This window comes from Sceloporus occidentalis, unplaced genomic scaffold (genome assembly GCF_023333645.1).
Source record: "Sceloporus occidentalis isolate IW3139 unplaced genomic scaffold, rSceOcc1.0.p SCAF_24, whole genome shotgun sequence".
In the NCBI taxonomy this organism is placed as follows: Eukaryota; Metazoa; Chordata; class Lepidosauria; order Squamata; family Phrynosomatidae; genus Sceloporus; species Sceloporus occidentalis.
The window spans coordinates 2,538,572-2,560,566 of NW_028317004.1; the positions used below are offsets into that span (position 1 = coordinate 2,538,572).

The 21,995-nt window shown below is 40.3% G+C and overlaps 1 protein-coding gene across 1 annotated transcript; it reads left to right on the forward strand.

Moving 5' to 3' along the window:
* Nucleotides 1-4,540: 4,540 nt before the first annotated feature.
* On the forward strand, nt 4,541-17,795 carry LOC149300510 (CDC42 small effector protein 2-A). The gene is made up of 3 exons (XM_089485196.1): nt 4,541-4,594; nt 15,488-15,589; nt 17,697-17,795. The coding sequence occupies exons 1-3, from the start codon at nt 4,541-4,543 to the stop codon at nt 17,793-17,795; spliced, it is 255 nt and encodes an 84-aa protein (XP_089341322.1).
* The last annotated feature ends 4,200 nt before the right edge of the window (nt 17,796-21,995 follow it).

Consider the following 21,995-nt stretch of genomic DNA (forward strand, 5'->3'; position numbering starts at 1 on the left):
TTAGTATTTTTTGTTTTATACAGCGCCATCATACTCCTGTAGCGCTGTACATTGTTCCTTTAACTTTATCCATGCTCATGTGGCCACAAGAATAAGGCACCAGTCCCACGACAGTTAATGTTTCCAGGAATGAGATTTTGGAGACATAGTTCTAAATCACTGGACCGGTCCTGAAAAACAGTTTGTATAGTCACAATGATTAACTAAATTTGCCTGCATGAAATGTGATTCCTACGTTTTATACAGTGTGCTCATTAGGCAATGGTGTTGAATATATTGCTCTGGTTACCGAGCTCCTTTACAGCAATACCCAGCTGGATTACAGAAAGCAAGCTTTCTCCTGGCGATGGCAAATATATTTTTAGCTATTTTGTCCCAGAAGAAACTGGGGGAAAAAAACAACTTTCCTTTGAAAGAAATCTAAAAAGAAGATTCACATTAGTAAATGTATAACTCATAGACGTAAACTGCTCACCGGTAAACAGTAACGTCTCTGGAAAACTCTGGGTGGCACTATTAAGAGTGAAGGTTGTGACTTGCATGTCAGGATGCTAGATGCTCAGGGTCACTTGACCTTCAAGGACACTTGGTGTGCCAACCAGGACTGTGCATTATGGACGGTTCAAGTGACAACCAGGCTTTTCCATCCAGGAATGTATCTTCTGGTTTTTTTTTTTTTATAGTTTTAAAGCATATATGCATCTGTACCATTTTCCTCAAGTAAGCAAGACAAGTTGGCGTTTACTGCATAGGATTTGATTGTGAAACATTTGGTAAGTGAAAGTTTCTTTGAACTGTTTTCTCAACAGTACATTTTTTGTAGAAGTCTGTACATGCAATTGACTCAACATAGGCTCTGGAACTTTATAAATTCCTATCGGTTAATGCAGCAGTTGGAATAAAAAATAATGCAACTTAATAAGCAGTAAGGAATACATTAATGTCAAGGTGAGATTATAATATGGCCTGGTTCTTATGTTCAAATTCAGTGCCGAAACCAGATTGCGGTACGTTGCTTGTTTTGTGAGCAGTGAGAAGTACCTCCTGCTTTTACAAATTGCTGGCTAATAGCTGACCTAAAATTCCAGTGTAGCTGTATGTAATATGAGATGTAACATTAAGCCAAAATCATATGATCTGAAACCAAGGGAATGGGAAACCCCAGAATTTTAACTACGTTGTATAATGTTACAGGGAACAGAATGTATATATCATCTGACACGGCAAAAATAGATATTTTCAACTTCTGTAAATTACATACTTTTAGTTTCATCCATTTTTTCCATCGTATAACCTGTTCTGGTGCTGCTTTCACCCAGCCATCTAATCTGGCTGCCTTTCTATTTTTATTTGACAACTGTCAGCAGTTGTTCTGCCCCCTCTTTGGCCTAGTTTCCACACCAATAAAATGGTACCGCTTTCTACTCATGTGAGGAGGAAGACTTCCTGGAACCCTTGTGAGAGCCATAAGGTGGTTATTGCAGTGTCAAGCGAGCGATGTGCTCATCCAAACATCTGCATGTCATGGAGTTGAGGGACAGGTAAAGAGGCAAATGCATGGTGGCGGTGGAAGGGTTCTGCTGGATCATTTTGTGCATCTGCAAGGTGGAGAAAACCATCTAATGGGAGAGTAAAATATAACGTGCGTTAAAAGTACATATGGTGGCTGTAGTGTCCCTTTTGAAGTACATGTCTGGGTGAGCAGTTTCCATAAAGTGAGAGATGTGTAGGAAATGAGTGATTCCTTTGTACAAATTATTGTGACTTTAAGTGTCGTAGGGCACAGTGACACACATTCCTGGAAGCTTCGCCTACGGGTCCTATGAGCTCTGTCCTCTTGTGATAGGAGTGGCATTTGGTCATAACCACTCTGCGGAGGTTCACCTACCCTCTGCCCACATCTCACCTAAGTCTGAGAAGGCAAGCCCTTCCCATACTGCTCCCATAGGCAGACCCCTCAAGGAGACGGGGGCTCTGGACAGCCAACCATTTAAACATACTGTTAGAGTAATAGGCCAGCAAGGCTGACGCCAGGTTCTGTGTAAGGAAGTTATATGGAGACATATAATTATAGTGTGTGTAAGCAAGGAGGGGTAGGGGTCTTGATGCCACTCAGCTGTACTTACCTCCTCAGCCAAAGGATGCCAACTCTCCTCTGGTGATAACTTCATACAGTGTTCTGTGAATGTTCTTTTTATTATCGTTTTCAGCTTAAATAAATGCCTCAGATATAGGGCTGCCCATGCCTGTAAGTTATACCCCTAAATATGGATGCTATTCTAAACTATTACAGTAACCCTGTACCACTGTTTAATGACTTGAGAATGATGTTAGATTGGTGAAAAGGTGAGGCCAGTGCAGTATCACTTTGTGCCTGTGATAATCAAATAGCAATAAATTTATAGCAGGACATAGCTTGTGAATTTTACTTGATCTTGAAATTCTTCCATAGGAAGACTTATGCCCGGTAGCGTACCTAAAATGGGGCAGTTCACCACTCATTAGGGGGGTGCTGTGAAGGTTGCCTAACACGGGCCTGCAGCTTACCGCTGTGGCGCCCGTAAACTGCGCAAGAAAACTCTTTTCCCGCTTAGGTTCCTGCTCCCCCTGGGCGGGGAAAGAGTTTCCTCACACAGTGCGCGGGCGTCATAACAGTAAGCTGCGTGGCCCCAGTGATGCTCGTCCGCCCCCCGGACCAGTGAGATCTGCAAGAGAGGTAAGGTGGTGTGGGAGAGTGAATGAAGTGAGTGTTTAGGGGCAGGAATGGGACAGGCAGACTGTTTAGGGGCCGCTGTGGCACGGGGAGGATGTTTTAGGGGCATAGGCCTACCACATCAATGTCTAGGTTAATGTATAGTAATAGGGGTTATACTGCACTACTGTCAATGTCTGGCTCAGTATATAGTGATGGGAGTTACGCTGTATCACATCTGTGCAGTAAACGATAGTTATTTAAACGAATTTTATTTATGTTAATTTTTTCAGATTCCTATTTTTTTCCAGTTGACAAATTTGTGAAATATTCTTGCCCACATAAATCTTTTTTTTGGGGGGTGCTACATACAGGATCTGCCCTAGGTGCCAAAATACTCTAGGTATGTCCCTGCTTATGCCCTGACATAACCCATTCAGCTAATTGTTCTTGTAAATCGCTTGAGCAACTGGATATTCCAGTTTCTTGTATTTCCTGGATTTCACCTGTAAAAAATGATTTCTTTTTTGTGATATAATCTGCATAAATGGACATGATGATTTTGTGATGTAAAAATAAAAGTATATTTAAATCTTGAAATACAGCCTTTACTGATTTACCTTTTAAGTAATTGTAATTATTTATTTTTGCTGAAGCATGCTTGAACTTGGACCAATTTATCGTTGTCTTAAATCATAGTGATTTCCAATAGTCTACTTACAATTTATCTTGCATAATATAAGATTTATATTCAGAATTCTCCAAATTCCAGTAAGAAAAATCCAGCTGTGTTTTAATGATGGTTTACTTATTTTTTAAATAAAAATGCATGACACAATATATTCCCACTGTGAGACCCAATTGACTTTACCCAAAAAGTCTAATGCATAGTATTTGTGTATGTGTATTAGATATGTCTGTATTGACGTAAGTGTATTCTCCTTGCTGTGCCCCAAGGTAATGTGGGGGGAATTCTCTGGTCAACATACTCCTTTTTTTTTTTGTTAATAATCCGTTTAAGTTTAATCAAAACTGTTATCAACTAAATCAGGACCGTCTTCTGGTGTGTCTGAATTTATGGTTACGCTGATGTGTTGTAAATCATTTGTGTAACTGAGAGGGACAAATACCCACCAATTCCACCTCTATTGTCTTGAGTATCAGTCAAAACCTTGGAACACCCTGGGAACCCTGCATCTCCTGGTTTCTGGGGAGAGGGCAATGTTTCATGTGTCCCAAGTTCTACCTGGCCACTTTTCCTTTCTCGGTGTCCGGTTCTTTCTCACTAAAGGCTCACTGGGCTTAGCCCTGCCATTTACTACTAAATCTATTCTATGTAGTTTTAAAAATGTGTGTAATAGAAGGACATATCAGAGCTATGCTTGATTTGGAGGCTTCATCTTCTGTTGCATATAGCAGAAGGGGTGGGGGAAGTAGATGTGATATTACTGGGGCTGGAGATCATACTGACATGGGCACAGTCGGCTTCTCACTTGATGTCTTTGCAATAAAGGTCATACATATGCTTTTATTTTAAGTAAATTCTAACCTCTCGGTTTTTTTCACATTTTTTAGGCTGTTAAGATCTTGAAGGCCAGCCATTGCACACTTGAATACATGTTGGTACTGAAGACTGGATATACACATTAATATATTTGGTGGCATCCACACTGCAGAAGTCTTCACACTTCAAACAATCTACTGGATTGAGACTAACTCTCTTTTAAAGGACACTGAGGACTGTTTGGATTAATATAGCTGCCTTGAAGGACTGATCATTCCTTGCTCTCAGGAGTTTTTTTTCGCTTGGCTTGGTGTTTGGCCTGGAACTTTTTGAACTTATTAGCAATGAGTGAATTCTGGTTGTGTTTCAACTGCTGTATCGCAGAACAGCCCCAGCCTGTAAGTATACATCGGTATGATTTTCTCTGAATCAGTCAACTGGTTTTAGTCCTCCATGTACCTGCCTTAACACCGGCATAACTTGTAAACATTTGATTATGAATATGTTCGATAAGAAAAATGTATTGCATATTAATGAAATTATTAGTAAAATTGAATCAACTCCGTTGATTCAAAATAATGAGTATATGTTAAAGCTTCTGACAAAGCATTGAGCGTTCTGGAGATCCTTCCTTTGACTTGTGGAAAAACAATGTCATTGAGGCCCAGAATTGTTATGTAAAAGTATATCCTCTCGTTTCTGGCACCTGCAGTGATGAGTGTGGTCTTTCTTATACAAACCTCAGTATGAGGAAGCACCTCTGAAAAAGGTCAACATCACATCAGGCTTTCTCACATTACAGCTTTTGGAGATACTTGGCCCCATTGTATGTTTTTCACATTAAAAGGGCACATCCCATGTGCACATTTTGTATCATATCTCCAGGACACTGGTCACCAAAGGTACACTGAGTGCAGAACACTGACCCGTTATGTTGCGTGTTTGCAAAGCTCATATGACAGCTACATTTTTTTTTGCCAATGCAGATTCTAAATGTTTTCTATGAATTCACAGAATCCAGTCTTTCTCAGTACATACCACACCTAGGTAATACATGCTGTCCTCGTATATCCTGAACATAAGAAGGGCTGGCCAACATATAATGTAGGAGTCTAGGAGTAAATCGGTTTCCATTTATTTATTAACCAAAAAGCCATTTCTTCCGTAGAGCAGGGAAAAAAATAACCATTCAGTCCATCTAGTCTCTCCATTTTTTCCTGCTGTAAAAACCTCAAATCTTATTTGGTCCTTGGTCTTGTTGTTATGTTAAAGTCCCACTGTATTAACCTCTAACAAAAACATAGGAGCCAAATTAATAAACCAGACACCGATGACCTGTTTATAAACAGGACTGTACAAAGAATTTTCACCTAATACACCAGAAAGGATTCTTGACAATAAAGATGTGGAATTCACTACCTAGCCTTTTGTGCTATCAATTGATGCTTTTAGACTTGAGGTTTGGGTTTTTACATAAAAGGGTTTAGCAGGTTACAAGGACATGATTGGTTATAGCTTGTTGAGCCGGTGAGGATTCGGGAAGGAATGTTTCCTTTTTTTTATGGACTTAAATTACTATGTTACTAAGGCTACATAGGTTAAGCCAACCTTCTATTACATTACATTACATTAAAAAGTCACAGATTCCCTTCCATTAAGGGTGGCATTTTTCTTAGAAGCAGTACATGTTTACTTTCCTAGTAGCGGCTTCCTGGCTTCTGTGCATACATGTGAGCCGCAGCACACAGAGGTATTGGAGGGCATTTTTGCAACCTAAGTGATTGTATTCATCATTGAACCAAAATGTGATCTTTACCATTGGCACAGTAACTTGCTGAACAAGCTGGGGGAACCTCATTTTTTTTTTTTACAGAAGATTAAGAGACAGACAGGGACAGATGCTACTATTTGTATAATATTTGATACTATAACTTTTTATGAGTTGACTGTAACTTGTTTATAGAATGAGAATTACTTTCGTTATTTTTGTTTCAAAGAAATGGCCATCTTCTTATCTGCATGTTCTTGTTTTTGTATTTTTTAATTAGGCAGCTATGTCCTCTTCGGTGCTTTCTTTCTGTTCAAAGTAGAGAACAAGTCGCTGTTATAGTAATGGAAGACAGAATTGGTTGCAGACAGGGTGCCATTAATTTAATGCTGATTCTAAACCAAATGTAGCTTTCCATTAAGTATTTTAGGTAAATCAATTTTTATTGTTTTAACATGTCAAACGAAGAAGGGTACAGGAAGTAAAGGGTTAAGAGGGAGAGCAACATCAGAGTTGATGATCCAGCATGATACAGTACGGTATGATACATACAGCCATTGTGTGACCGATGGTGGACACGAACATAGGTCATTGTTGTGATCATTACAGGAGGATATAACGTTCTGCAGTGCACCATGGTCTGCCTGGCGTTACAACATTACAATTCGATACACTACAGTCAACCACGAGGTTACATAACCAATAGGAACAGGTAGTGTCGTAACATGAAAATGTCGCGGACCGCGAATCTGCATGGAGCGCCAGCGTCCAAGTGAATTCAGAGTGGTGCAGTACATACAGGTACAATGCGATACAAAACGAGCCCAACCATCAGTCACAGGCGCAATGATAAAGTGAGGGTATAACATGCCGTGGAGCACTGCGATTCATGAGGTGAAAGGACTAGATCCAGCGGATTACGAAAAAGAAAAAAAAAGAGGGGGGGAGGGAGGGGAGGGCAAGGGTAAACACATCAGGTGAGGTTATGGGGGATAGACAATGAAGTCAAGAAGGTAGGCGGGAACGATCCAAGCGCAATCGGATGCATTCAGGGTTGTGTGAGAAGAGCCCGCAGCGAGGCGGACGACAGATAAGACAGCCAGCTCGCCCATACACCCGTGTACTTGTCCATTTTATCGTTAGACATATGAATGAGCTCCTCCATGACTCGTATCTCCTCTACGCGGGATACCCAAAGGCGCAGGGAAGTCCATGAAGTATTTTATTATGTTGTCCGTGACGAATTGTTAATTGAAAACTCAATGAAAACATTTCCTTTTAGCAATCTTTCCCATTGCATGGTAGGGAATCTACTCTATCATATGACTGAGAAGGTTATATCCAGAGAGGTGAAGCTTTAGTTTGGTGGTGTTAAACTTTTAGGCTTCCACTGCAAAATAAGGAAAAGGATGTTTGGTTTAGGCGTTGGCTACTAGCTGAAATGCAACAGAAATGGAAAGTTATAAAAAATATTCGCAGACAACAGCCTTCTTTCAGTAGATTTCCTACTATGTAGGTTCATTGAAGATGCATGCAAACGGATATAGTGACCATGCCAATTCTATAATGCTAGCATTGTATTGGTTACAGGATTGGGTATTTCAAAATACAAAGCGTTAGTTGAAAGTATTGAGATACAAAGCCGTACAGAAAATGGCCTATAAATTCATCATGCCAAGCTAAGACTTGACACTCCTAGAAGAGAAATAGGAAGTCAGATCCTATCCTTGACAAAGGCTGAAACGTTAGGGATGTCACACTGGGTGTCAGCCTATTCTCTCCTTGCATTCGTTGTATATCCTATTGGTGTGTTGGAAACCTTTTTGGTTTATTGTATATTGTGTTTTAGTGTGATTACACCCAGCAAAAATATTCTTGATGAGTTTAATGTTTATCATTTATTTCTTATCCTTTTTACCTCTCTGTTATTGACACTCCTAGAAGACCTGTTTACTTGAAACATAAGTAAAGATTCATAGTTCCTTTTATTATAGTGTATGCTATGGGTCAAAGTGTATTTAACTCTGCTCTTATCGTCTAGCACAGGCGGCACTTGTGCTTTGTCAACTAGTTTATGACGAGGGTTAAAAATTAAACCGATGTGATCTTGAAAAAATAATCTTTTGGGACATGTGGGTATTTTTAATTGGTGCTTCAGGAGGTACTTCTAATGCTTTTCAATTAAGTGCCCATTCTAGTATATTCTTGTATTTTAATTTTTTGGCTTTACTGAATAATATGCCAGACAGGTTTTATGGAACTGCTTGAAAATAAACATACCCGATCAGCCATAACATTGACCACCTGCCTAATATTGTGTAGGTCCCCCTTTTGCCACCAAAACAGCCATGGCCTGTTGAGACATGGAATGCACTAGACTACTGAAGGCCTGCTGTGGTATCTGCCATCAAGACGTTGGCAGCAGATCCTTGTAATTTGCAAGGTGGGGCCTCCATGAATGCATCCTGGTGCCATGTGTTCTCTAGGTAAGTAACAAAGACGCACCCGGCCATCCATGTGATGTAAAAGAAAGCGGGATTCATCAGACCAGGTCACCTTCTTCCACTGCTCTGTGGTCTAGTTCCTATGCTCACGTGCCCATTGTAGGTGCTTTCGACAGTGGACAGAGTTCAGTATGAGCACCCTGACTGACCCCATACGCAACAAACTCCAATGCACTGTGTGTTCTGACGCCTTTCTGTCAGAACCAGCATTTACTTTTTGAGCAATCTGAGCTACAGTAGCTCATCTATTGGATTTGACCACACGAGCTGGCCTTCGCTCCCGCGTGCATCAATGACCCCTGGTCGACCATGTCGCTGGTTCACTGCTTTTCCTTCATTCGACTACTTTTGATAGGTACTGACCACTACAGACCTGGAACACCCCACAAGAGCATCTCCAAAAATGCAGCTCTGACAGAGTCTTGTAGCCATCACAATTTTTCCCTTGTCATCTCAAAGTGTTTTCATATTCATCAGTCTACAGTTTATAAATAAAGACAATTTAGTACTGTGGCTACTCTCCCTAGAAGTGGGTGCCCAGCCAAGATGACTCTAAGGCAGGGCTCGACAAATCCCAGGCGCCAGGTCGCCATGGCGACAGAGAATTTTGTCCTGGCGCCTAGGTTTTGTCAGCCTCTTACATCCATAAAAAAATGTGGATGTAAGAGGCTGAGTAACCACACGGGGGCGCTGCTGCTGCTGTCTGCCCAGGAGTCTGGGCAGACAGCACAGCCACTCAGAGCCCGCCCCCGAGCCTGAGACCCCTCCCACGGAGTGATCCTGTAGGCTGAAACCGCGGTTGCTGCAAAACCAGCAATCGTGTTATCAGCTGCCACAGGCAGCTTCAGGGAAGGGGGTTGTGTGTTGATTGGTTCCCAACACAAGTGTGGGGACCTGACCCAACACCCCCCTGCTGCCTGATCGCTCCATGAGAGGCCCAGGCAGACCAGCAACAGCAAAAACGAGCCCCCACAAGCCCTTTGATGATTCCTGTAGGCATGGAAGCCTACAGCAGTCATCAAAGACTCCCCTCCCTGCAATGGCTGGTCTATAGACCAGCAATTGAGTCCCAGCTGCCAGAGGCAGCTTCAGGGACAGGGGAGAAGGTTCTTTGGTCTCCACATGAGTGTGGACACCAGCCCCAACACCCCCCTGCTGCCTGATCGCTCCATGAGAGCGACAGTGCAGCGTTAACCCCTTCAATGCCACACTTGTGTATGACACATTTGTGGCATTGCAGGGGTTAACATTTTTCCCCACAAGCTTGTGGGGACTAAATATCAGTCAATGCTGTGGAACATCAGCATCGAAAGAGTTAAAAAAAAATTAATAAAAAAACAAACAGCACTGACCTGAAAGTCCAGGGTGCTTCCAGGTCAAACGCTGTGAGTTTAGTAAGTGGGCTGATGATGATCCGATCACTCCTGACCAACTGTTAGTTTAAAAAAATCCTGGCTCCTAACTTTTTTACCTGGCGCCTAGATTCACAACAAATTTGTCAAGCCCTGCTCTAAGGGCACAACACAGGGTGCTCAATGAGGTAAGAAAAGAACCCTGGAATAACAGCTAAAGAATTGGAAGAATCATTGGAACTATTTAACATCACTATTCATAAGTCTACCTTATGCAAAACCTTCAACAGTCCATGGCAAGACACCACAGAGGAAACCACTGCTCTCCAATTTAACACTGCTGTTCACCTGAAGTTTGCCAAGGAGGACCTTGACACCCCACAACGCCACTGGGAAACACTTTTGTGGACTTATGGAGCTCAAGTTGAATTGTTCGGGAGGAACACGCAGCACTACCTATGGTATAAAAAAATGACATATCAACGTGAAAACATCATCCCAACAGTGAAGTACAGAAAGTTTGAGACAATGGATACCCAAGTTTATCAAAGTATCATACAGGATAATGTCAGGGTGGCTGTCCATCAGTTGAAGCTCAGTAGATTTTGCGTGATGCAGCAGGACAATAACCCTAAACCTTGAAGTAAACCCACTGCAGAATGGCTTTAAAAAAAAAAATCCACCTTCTGGAGTGGCGGAGCCCGGATCTTAACCCATTAGAGATGCTGTGGAATGACCTTGAGAATTGTTCAGTTCAGACACCCCAAGAATACGTTTGTGCTTAAGTGGTTCTGTTAGGGAGAGTTGTCTAAAATTCCTCTTGTATTCTGTGCAGTACCCAAATTATTTCTAAAGTGTTAATTTAAGAAAAATGTGTTCCTGTCCCACCCAAATGTGGCTAACAGATCTTATTCATACGTTATGTGCCTGGGAGGAGTACGTTGAAGCTTGTGATCGGTCTTTGACAAATTAGCAGTCTTGTGACATGAATATAATCCACCCATCTCACAATAACTGTTCCATCAGATACGGATCCCTATCCTAGCAAGACATGTCTTCAGCCAGGCCTTGAAATACCGGCAGCTTTGTTAGTTACAGCATGCTGGCTAATTCTGGGCCGACTGGACTTTTTGGCTTCCAATTCGGTGCTAAGTGTTACTGGTGAACACACTCTTGAATTAAGACATGATCCCACCAAAGTGGGTAATTGTTGTTACTGTCTGTAATCCTCTACTCAAATATAGCAAGATACCACAGAAATAAATTGTTGATATATATATTTTGCATATGCATATGCACTAGCATGCATGAGTTGGTAGATTTGTGCAACTTTGCTCGGGAACCACTTGACAAAAGAAGCGGTGGTTATAAGGAATATCAGGGGACAGAGTGGCATATAGGAGGTATAAGGGGGCACAGCGGCATCTCTGACATATAAGAGGCTATAAGGCATATATAGGGGTAGAGTAGCATATAGAGGGTATAAGAGAGGCAAGCTGTGGGTAAGATGTGCATAACTGGGCAAAAATAGTTTACATGAATATTTACTAGTAAAGCTTTTTTTGGTATTTTTTGGGTTCTTGTTAAAAAATAGCTTTAATTATGTCAGTAAAATAAGAAGGCAAATCGTGAAATGCCATTGTAAATTATAAGTTTTTATTTTAAATAAACCAAAAATTTGCATATTGTTTTTTATTACCCGATTAATAGAAAAAATAACCGGCCAACTAATCGATTATGAAAATAATCGTTGGTTGCAGCCCTAGTTATGCAAAGGCCACCAAAATGTGAAAAGTTATTGCTGAGGAAACATTTTAACCCCTCAATGACAAAGCCCGTACATGTACGGGCTCAGAATGCATTGTTTTCAATGGGTTTAGGGACCGCCCATTGTCCTTAAGGCAAGCTTTACTCACCATTTGAGTGGACATCCTAGCTTTAGATGTCACATAATTTTGATGGATTTGTAGAATGTTCTGATGATTCTTTTTTTTGGAACACAGAGTTTATTTTTTACTAAATCTGTAGCACAAAGCTTGTGGTCCGAGTTGTGTTTTCACTGGTATTCCAAACTTTTGATTTGCACTGTTAAGTGAAGTCCGTAGTGGATTCAACAAATGGCTTCCTTACAACTTGCAATGTTTTGTAAATTTCTTGCATGATTGTTCTCCTATTAATCCAGACATGTTTTCTAGAACAGACATAATTTTCAGGTATTGCCGAGCGGCACAGGTAAACTGAAATACTAATTTCCTTCCATGAGTTTGTATATCACGCATATTGTAGAACACCACTTGCTGGTCAGCAGTAGGTGAAAAAAGGTGTAAACACCTATTATTATTATTATTATTATTATTATTATTATTATTTATTGTTTTATATAACGGCATCAAATTCCGTAGCACTGTACAATGGGTAGACATGACATAAGTAGTATGTAACATAACAATTTGACTTAGAGACAACAGGTGAGGAGGGCCCTGCTCAAACGAGCTTACAATGTAAAGGTATGAACTATGAGCAATTGCAATTACCTTCTTTGAATGCAGCATAAACGTTAACATTTTAATTATACATTAAAAATGAAATTACATTTTTACAATTACATTTTAGCTGGTTGATGTAGGGGAAGAAGTCTTGCCTTTGATGTTTGTAGAGCCACAACGCTCAGGAAGCTACTTATTCATTAATTTAATGAAAATCTGCTGCAGAAATGCATCTTGATAAAGTGACATATTGGCATTAAAATGAATTGTGAGAGCCCTATGAGAATTAATAACGACTGTGTGCAAATCTTAAGAAGCAGGAATTTGCCCAATGTTTCTAATTCTGTATCCTTGTCGAGTCCAATTTGTTTTTTGTGTACTGTTTAAGGCAAGGGCCAACAAATTTGGTTTGAATCTAGAAACCAGCCAAAAAAATTTAGGAGCCAAATTTTTTCTTCCCCAGTCATGTTATTTTCATATATTACCCCTGACCTTCAGTTACATGATGTTTATTGGGGCAATACAACATAAGACACACCTTTCTTCAGTTCTGCGCTTAACCTCTTCATGACGAGGAGTATTTTACAAGATTCAAGCTTGCATGTTTAACACCATGCAGTAACAGACATACACATGCTAACGTCTTATACTCACAAACGCTAACTTTCTACACATATGTACACACATGCTAACACCATACACTAATACACACACTATATGCTGACATACAGTATAGCATTAACATGAGTGTGAAACATACACAACACCATACATACCAATTCTACACTTTTTGCATGCTGTGAAATCCCTAAACCAGAATAATAATCATCTCATTGTGCCCCAAGGGTTTATAAATTCACAGATTAAACAAAATTGCTGTTTCGAATACCATTATTGTTATGTATGTGATGTCACTAGCATGCTAATGTACTACTGTGTAAGATAACGCAGCACAGCTGGTTTGCATCCGTCGGTCTAATGGGGCCAATTTTGCCATCTGCCACATAACGTGTTTTTGTAAGGTTTGAGTCACATGCCTGACACCAGAGAGCTGACCACACGTGTGACACCCAACATAATAACCGATTTCCACTTGGGCAGGGAGGTGATGTCATCACATTTGTGCTGGAAGACAAATTAAAATAACAGTTCTCCAGGCTTGCACACAGAGATTGTGATAGTCTTGGCTCCAAATGATTTCCTATGAAGAATGTTTTTCACTTTTATAAATATCTGGAAAGCTTATTCAGATTTGTATTTTGCTCCCAAAATTGGCCACATTTTGTACATCAGTGGTCAGTCACATGCGATATGTATTATCAAGTGAGGTTAATATAATGGCATACATTTGAAAAGACCGTAGAGGGGGGCTGACTATGAGACTTTCTGGCGACCATAGAGGGGGGGGCTGACTATGAGACTTTCTGACCTGTTAATAGCAATTTGTGCCACTAAAGGTAGTTAGAAGAACAAGAATGTGTTTTATGTACGCAGTTCCCACTGTGTCTTTATACGTTATTGTGACTTTTATGGCTGTAGAACATTGTGATGCCTAGCAAACATTGTGAGCTCCTAGAAAAGGACATCCGGGAGGAATGAGGGGCAAAGGGAATAGGGTAGGGTCCATAGAGGGGCTGTTCCTCCTAACAAAAGATTTTTTATAATTTATTATTATTCAAACCACTGGCAAGGGCGCATTGAGGTCATGTAATGGGACAGTGTGCAAGCAGCTATAGAGAAAGGCTCGAGGCATGCGAGGAGTGAGTATGTTTTAGTGTAACTGTGTTAGTAGAGGGAGTGTGTATGTGTTAGTGTGATAATGTGTATGTATTATTGGGGGGGGGCATGGGCCTGAGGGGGCACTCTGCTGTACCTGCCTGCTAGGACAGACGCTGTTGGCCCTCCCCTGATAATATGACTTCTTTCAATGACTTGGTTGAAATCTGTAGTAAACCCATAGGAGTGATCTTTGTAATGAGGATAAAATAGCAGGGAAATGCTGTGAGTTGCTGGCAGTCGATTCTCCCTGCCAGCACGGTTATGTTTTATCCTCATAATGTGGCCCTGGGAGGATGGTGGATACATAGAATTTCAAGTAGAGGTTGTTGAAATATGCGCAAGACAGGCATAAACGCGCTCTGAAGGCAAGACAAGGCCAAATCCCAAAACGGGGTCTAAAGTACAGAAAAGTTATACTAGATGTGTTATCTGCCACCACAATGAAATGATGTAAATGTATGTTCCTTAACAGTTTGTCTCTTTCCAACTGCGATATAAGGAATCTCTCAATACATTCTGTTGGCTAGAATGCTGTCTGTTAGAGATTACACTGTTGCCGGGTTTGTTTCCAACTTAAAAGAGTGCAATGCTCGTGACTATTAAACAGTGGCCGTGAAGGAATGAGAGCTACATGACATGATGGAGCACATACACTGACACACACTGCGTATTTGGTAGGCCTGAACCTCTGTTTGTGATCTTATGGCAGAGGAAATCCATGTGAGGTGGAACAAGGCACTAAAAACTTTGACACCCAGAAATATAAGGGTGATATTTTTACATAGATACAATATTATCACTTTGTGTGAGGCAGTTGATAAACCTGACAAATATAAAATACATATATATATTATATATAATATGTATTTTTTATTTGGACATGAAACTATTTATACACTGGAGCAGATTACATTTTCTGCATTTTTGTCCAGAAATATATATATATTGTTAATCCCTATAATAAGAGACTTCCAGCCAACATAAATTATCTTGAACACTGCAGAAGTTGCAACTTCTGTATGACCCTGGCTGGTTTATTTAATCTTTAGAAGCAGGACATCCTTATTCCTTTTTTTGTTTCCTTGTTACACAAAGACTAAGCCGACTGTCTGGTGAATAAACATTGTGTATTACTGAGCTTTTCTAAAGCTGTCGCACTTTTTCATACTGCTGAGTTACACGGTCAGAGAGCCTTCTGGCCTTTCTCTGTGCATATAGCCTGCTTTAATAGTCCACGTGGTATGGAAAATAACAGGGAATCCGACTATTGCAAGTCTAACTATTCCAATAAGGGATTAGGATAAAAAAAGAGAGAATGAATGAAAGGCCAGTTTCACATGAACCACTCATTTTAAAAGACTTGCTTTTAAATGTCCGTGTTTGTTTCATTTCTTTTTTTCAGAAAAGGCGACGGCGGATCGACAGAAGTATGATCGGAGAGCCGACGAACTTTGTTCACACGGCACACGTAGGATCTGGGGACCTGTTTAGCGGAATGAATTCAGTGAGTATCTGTGACAAGCATGGCCTTACTCATTTTGCGTGTGCCATGTACTTAGGACTCATGCACATGTAGGCAGTGGGCAAGCAGAAATTTCCCAGTTTTAATGCTACTTATTAGAATATTAAAGAGATTTGTCCTAAAGCATGTAAACTTTGTAAATTTGCTGCATTTTTGCTATATTTTGAAGCCTTATAACCATCCATACCCAGTGATGTACCTGAGCTGCATGCTGTCCTAGCCAGATGTCTTATCCCACACCTTGAGTTTTAAGGATTCATGGCACAGAGTAAGTTCACTGTGGAGCTCTCTGCCAGCTACGCTATGCTCCGTCCTCCATGGGGTTAATGGGCGCCAGGGAGCCTGATCGTCTAATAGGTTATGCGGCAGAGGGGCTGCCACCCTATTGGAACTGCCACCCTAGGCCAGAGTATGCCTATGTCCATACCACCAAAAATAGGCCTGTTTGTGGTCCTGGTACCCACAGTATTTTTGAAGGTTTTTCAAGCCTAGTCCTTACACAAAGCAGTGTGGCAATAATATGAAGGTATATCCCAAAGCTGAATGTCCTTGAGTGTAGTCAACTGTGGCCCCTCAAGTACTCCATCTACTATTTGACGACAGACAACGATTGCATTTTTGGCTGGCAAAGGTTAAGGGTACTACAGAAAATGTATTTAGCCTATAGTGGCTCTAACGGTATAGTGTTGCATTCTCATAAAATAGTCCTCTGTAGAATAACATATACACCTTCACTTTCCAACATCTACATAGTTGAGTAAACTTCCCCCAAAGTGTTACAGAAACATTTAGTTCCCACCAAGCTGTGTTTGAACCTTTCTGTGCCTGAAAGGCATATAGTATTCTCCATAGTCTCCAGGCTAACGTATAAATGCAGCTTTGACAGTAGAATTGATTTTACCTTAGGTATTGGCTGCCTTTGCCTCTTCTATCCAGAGAGACCACAAGCATGTGCAGTATGATAAGCGTTATCTCTCAAAGCAAGTAAAAAGTATCTGTGGACAATTAGGGATATATTTAGAAATTCTGCTGGTAGAATGTCTAGTGAGACCATTAAAAAGGTCAGCATAGTCTATAAAACCAATCCAGATACAAGGCTGCTTGATGGAGGGATGCTCATTGTAACCTTTCAGGACCAGAGGGGTGTGCAAAAAATCCATATTGACATTTTTTTTAAATTATTTTCTCCATAGCCTTTGTGTCTACAATGAAAGACCGCTTATATTATGCATGTACGATTTGTTGGTGCTGAAATTAGCTAGAGAAAGCTCTGGGTACTCTCCCTAGCAGACCTTCGATATTCCATTTTTTTCTTGGCTCTCCCATAAACCACCTCTGCATGCTGCCACCACAATGCCACAACAGACACCGCCAGCTCTTCTGCATGGATGGAAGTTGAGGCACACATACATATGAATTTATAATATTGTCCGTAGTCTATACGGATACAGACGGCGTCTGTGTCAGCCGTCTAGGTAGGTCTTGTTCTGTCCCCTAGAATATATTCACTGCTGATTTTAAGCAGGGTGACACCAGGCTGACAACCCAGTTCCTTTCCTTTCACTGCAGCCGAGGCCGAGATTTGGTGCTCTTCAGCATGCACCAGATGTTAGCGAGCATGGGACATGAAAGAACAAGCAAAGGCCCTACACAATGATGGGGGTTTTCTACCACTGTCCTTTTTTATTTATTTATTTATTTTATTTTTATTTTTTTTTTAAATTCAGGCTTGTGTATCAGAGTTTCTGTTTGTCGATGGGATGTATTGAATAAGCTCTAAACTGCAAGTGGGTTGAGGGGAGTTAAAACTTATCAGGGTTGGCCCTTTACAACACACTGAATAAAAATGTCTTCTCTGCAAAGACACAGTTTAGTGAATAAACCCCATATATGTTTGTATCTTTTCTGGCTGCCTTAGATGTGTTTAGGCAATGCAAAAAGACAAGGCGTATATACCTTGGACCATCGCCATTTATTACTTCTCCACTTGCCCGTCCCACTGTTTACCAGGCTTTTGTCTTGTAGACATACAATGCTTTACCTTTGCTGTTTTGAGAAACACGGTTCAAATTATGTTTTTTGTTTATAGGTGAGTTCTATCCAAAACCAAATGCAGTCCAAGGGAGGCTATGGTGGAAATATGTCGGCAAATGTTCAAATGCAACTTGTGGACACAAAGGCAGGATAACATTAGGACTACAGCTTCCGTAAGTATTATGCTAATCATAAAAGAACTGCTGTGCACCAACACTGCGTTCAAACTACGCAGTGAGATGGGCAATTTAATATTTCACCGTGGCCTCTTTCTTGTGTCTGGTGCTGTCATTGCTTGAAGATTAAGGAGCAGAGGAAGTGTTCTGGTTCGGCTCTAGGCATCTGGCTCATCCAGTTGTAGTAGGGACGAAATCTGCACTACTAACTATACTGTAGAACCATGTCTACTTTTACAACCAGCAGAAAAGACGGCACCTTTATTAAGTTACACTGTGGGTTCGATATTTTGTATGTAAAGAACACCCTTTGTTTTGAAACTCATCGGGATATAAATGGGTTGGCATGCGTCACCCTTGAAAAGCCAATAAGGGAATTGTCTGATCAAAAGAGAAGGGTATAATAACATTGAAATTCAATATTTTTTATGAATACTTAAAATTCTTTCCAGAGTGTATATTTATAGCATCCTTTTCCATCTTGTAAGTAAATTGTTCAGTGTACATTTAAAACCTTCATGACAAAGACCATTGTCCTTAAGGGGTAGCTGCTGTACTGCAGACACCTTTAAAATATATGTACTATTTTTTTGCGGTTGGTAATCCATAACAGGAATGATCGATTTGGGTAGATAACCTTTAATAATACTTGGAGCTTAAATTTTATTTTATGTTTAAATGCAATTTAGAAAAGACGCACTGGCCTCTTTGCGTATCCTGTAGTGTTTTGTAGACAAAACAAGTCGACTTGGGTGATTACTCTTAGCCCATGTCCTGTTGTAATACTCTAAAGTGAGTTGGGTTTCCTGTTATTGCTTTTCAGAGGGTACATTTAAATACTGTGGTTCTAAAAACATCCAATTATAGTCTTATTGCATCAATAATGCATATGTTTATCAGCTTTCATCTCGGGCACACAGGGGACTTTTTGAGATAGGGAAATATTTTAATACCAAATGCCTACTTGGAACGGTGTTCCAGAGAACAATGCATACAAACTGTTATTTGTAATAAAATAATTCTGTTTAAGCCACGTACACTTATTGGTGGTTATTCCAGTATTCCAGACCTCTGTCCAGTAGAACTGGATTTCCTAATGTGATTATATATTACCTCTGTCAAAATATATTTTTGGCGTAATATCACCTTACTATTGCATACTAGCGATAACACTAGGTTCCCATATCCTGCTTAAAATTATTCTTACAAGGGGAACTGTTGCTGTAGAAAGCTGACTTCTGCTTCACTTGCTGGTATATTAATGTTCCTTGTGAATTATAAATTAGAGTTTTGTAACATTAACATTAATAATGTCAGAATAGGGATTATGTATAAAGAACAGTTCTGGTAGAAAGTGGTAAATCTGGAATATTGGTTGCTATAATGACTACACCATACTTACCAGTTTTCACTAGAATAGAATGGGTAATAAGCTTAAAACTGATTGCTGTCAAATCAGTAACCAGCTGGGAGCAACTCTTGTTGCATTCTAGTAAATATGGGTCTTGTTAGAACCAGACCTTTCGGCAGCTGCAAAAGATATTTAATATCTGACAAGGTTAAGCACTGTAAAAATGTTAGATCCTTATCCTGGGTCGTAACCAGGTTATTTGGTAAGTGAGGTTCTGCCTAGTTTTCAGCGCTGTATCGGATTGCTTTACTACCCTACTTTTGCTTACTATTTATAAATAGAGACCTGTGGTTTAAAGGTTGCATACACATTTATGAAGAATAGACATGTAGAATTGGAGGGATGGAGGTACAGGGAGGCATTTGGGGGAGCAGATGAGAATACAGAGAGATATTACTCGGGGTAAGTTATTTGTAGATCCTGCATGGGACAGGCTCCCAATGTGCTGTGATGACTTCTCTGGCCAGGAATCAGCCAACACCTTCGCACCTAGCAGACCCCCAAGGCCTCGGAGTCTGTCTCATATGAGCTGGTAGAGGAGAGATGGATTTTGTAGCACCAAATAAAATGTAACTGTCTGAATCTGGTACACATTTACAAACTAGTATTAGAAATTTCTAAAATGGAAATTATGACTTCCATACATTCTGTGTGAGCAAAGTCTCTCTCCCCCTCTCTCTCTCCCCCTCTCTCTCTCCCCCTCTCTCTCTCCCCCTCTCTCTCTCCCCCTCTCTCTCTCCCCCTCTCTCTCTCCCCCTCTCTCTCTCCCCCTCTCTCTCTCCCCCTCTCTCTCTCCCCCTCTCTCTCTCCCCCTCTCTCTCTCTATATCTATATATTGCATGACAGGACTCCACACCTGCACCCTACTGGCTATAGAATGATTTGATAATGTAAACTCCTCTCTACTATACACTCATCCAACGTCTGGGCAAATAGCTGCCCATCCTATTTGGTGGGAATCATCCATATTTTTATCTATGCGGTGGACAAGAGGCCATATTATTAATGGGAATATGTTTCTGTTGGTTAAGATCAATCGTATATGTTAGGAGAATGATGTTTGAATAAAGTGATGTGTATATATATTTTCTTTTTTCCCCCCCATAGAGTCACCTGGATGATTTATACCTTTTGCCTCCCCATTGTTCTTCACCGCCCTCATTTTTGCATTGGTGACTGCTTTCTGTGTTCTTCATCCCGTGCAAGATGGTCCGTCGTTCACCCTTTGTGAAGACAGCTGGAAAAAGATGCTGCCCTGTGTTGAGGACACAGCAAGATCATACCAAGCCTCTTCACCTCAATGTGTGGCACTGGTCCATGCCAAAACGTCTTATCATCCCCAAGTTGAATGGATTTTAGAATTATCTCTTTTTGCAGGCCAACCCATTTATTTACATTTGGTTCATTTTCCTTTTTTTTTTTTTTTAGCTCTTAATACTTTCTATGTCATTGCAGATATGATTTTAGTAAGGTCCGGGACGTACAAGCACAATGCTAATTGAAATTCGGACTGTCAGTGAAGTAGATGACTTGCATGCTATGTGTTGTTTCTTTGTACAGTGGGCCATTGGGGCCAAGAAACACAAACCTGTTTGTTGCTTAAGACTGGTGTCTGCCAAAATGCTGTCTAGCAGCACCAGTATGCACCAGTCTTTTGGAAGAAATAGAGAAGAAAAAGACTGATGGCATTTTAATCCTACCCAAACTGAAGATAATAATAAAGGATAATAATAAAACAATACTTCCATTTATAAGGAATTCTGTTGTAAATGTTTAATATATTTATTTGAAAGATCTGACCTCGAGATAGTAAACCAGTGTAGTAACCTATAACGTGTTGTGTTGGTGCTTTTGTCTGTTAAAAGAAATAGGACTTAATTAATAGTGGCTGCTTTTTAATCTTTTTTAATTTCCCCCAAATTTAAGCTGTTGCTACGCATGTCAGACTGCCTGCAATGTATTTTACAGATTAGTAGTCTCTGGGTTCTGCTCAATGAATCTGTACATGTGTAAAGCGGAAGCCTCCGGAATCAAAAACATACCAGGTTGAATTGAAATCTGCAAACTGACTAGAGGGACAGGGTGATATATTTTGTTTTTTTTATTTTATATTTTTTACAATAGTTGTATAAAGTCTTTTTGCTCAGGTTCCCCAAAGCATTGTATGTTATGAAAAGTATGATCTTAATATTGCACTGTTCTCCGGATGTGTATGTTATTAATTCTGTTTTCATGGCATGCCAGAGACGCAGACACAGAAGTCTTATTCATTAAAGTCAGAATGCCTTCTATCCTATTTTCAGCACAGTAGTGAACACATAGAATATAGTATAGGACTGATGTAATGTCTCTCTAGGAGCATGAAGCCAAAAGTACTGTGTAAAACTAAGAATCTAATTGTAACAACCCCAACCCTGTATACTGTATCAGATTATCAAATTACGTGGTGGAAAAATTACATAGACTATGGATTTTGTACAGTGCTAAAAGAAGGGATTTTCTAAGAACCTGCTATACCTATTTGGCTAGGCAAAGTTATTCCTTAATTCTTTGGGGAGTGGAGTACAAAGAGTTGGCGTTGACTTTAAAAAGGGGTTAAAAGGTGTAAGACAAATAAATTCCGCAGTCCCACAGTTAAAGCACCCTGAGTTTTACAGCAGCCACACAGGATCCAGTATTGTATGATGACATTAAACACGTTGTATGAGAAATTTATATATATATATATATATTATCAAAGTGTGCCAGTCTCATTTGCAATGCTTTT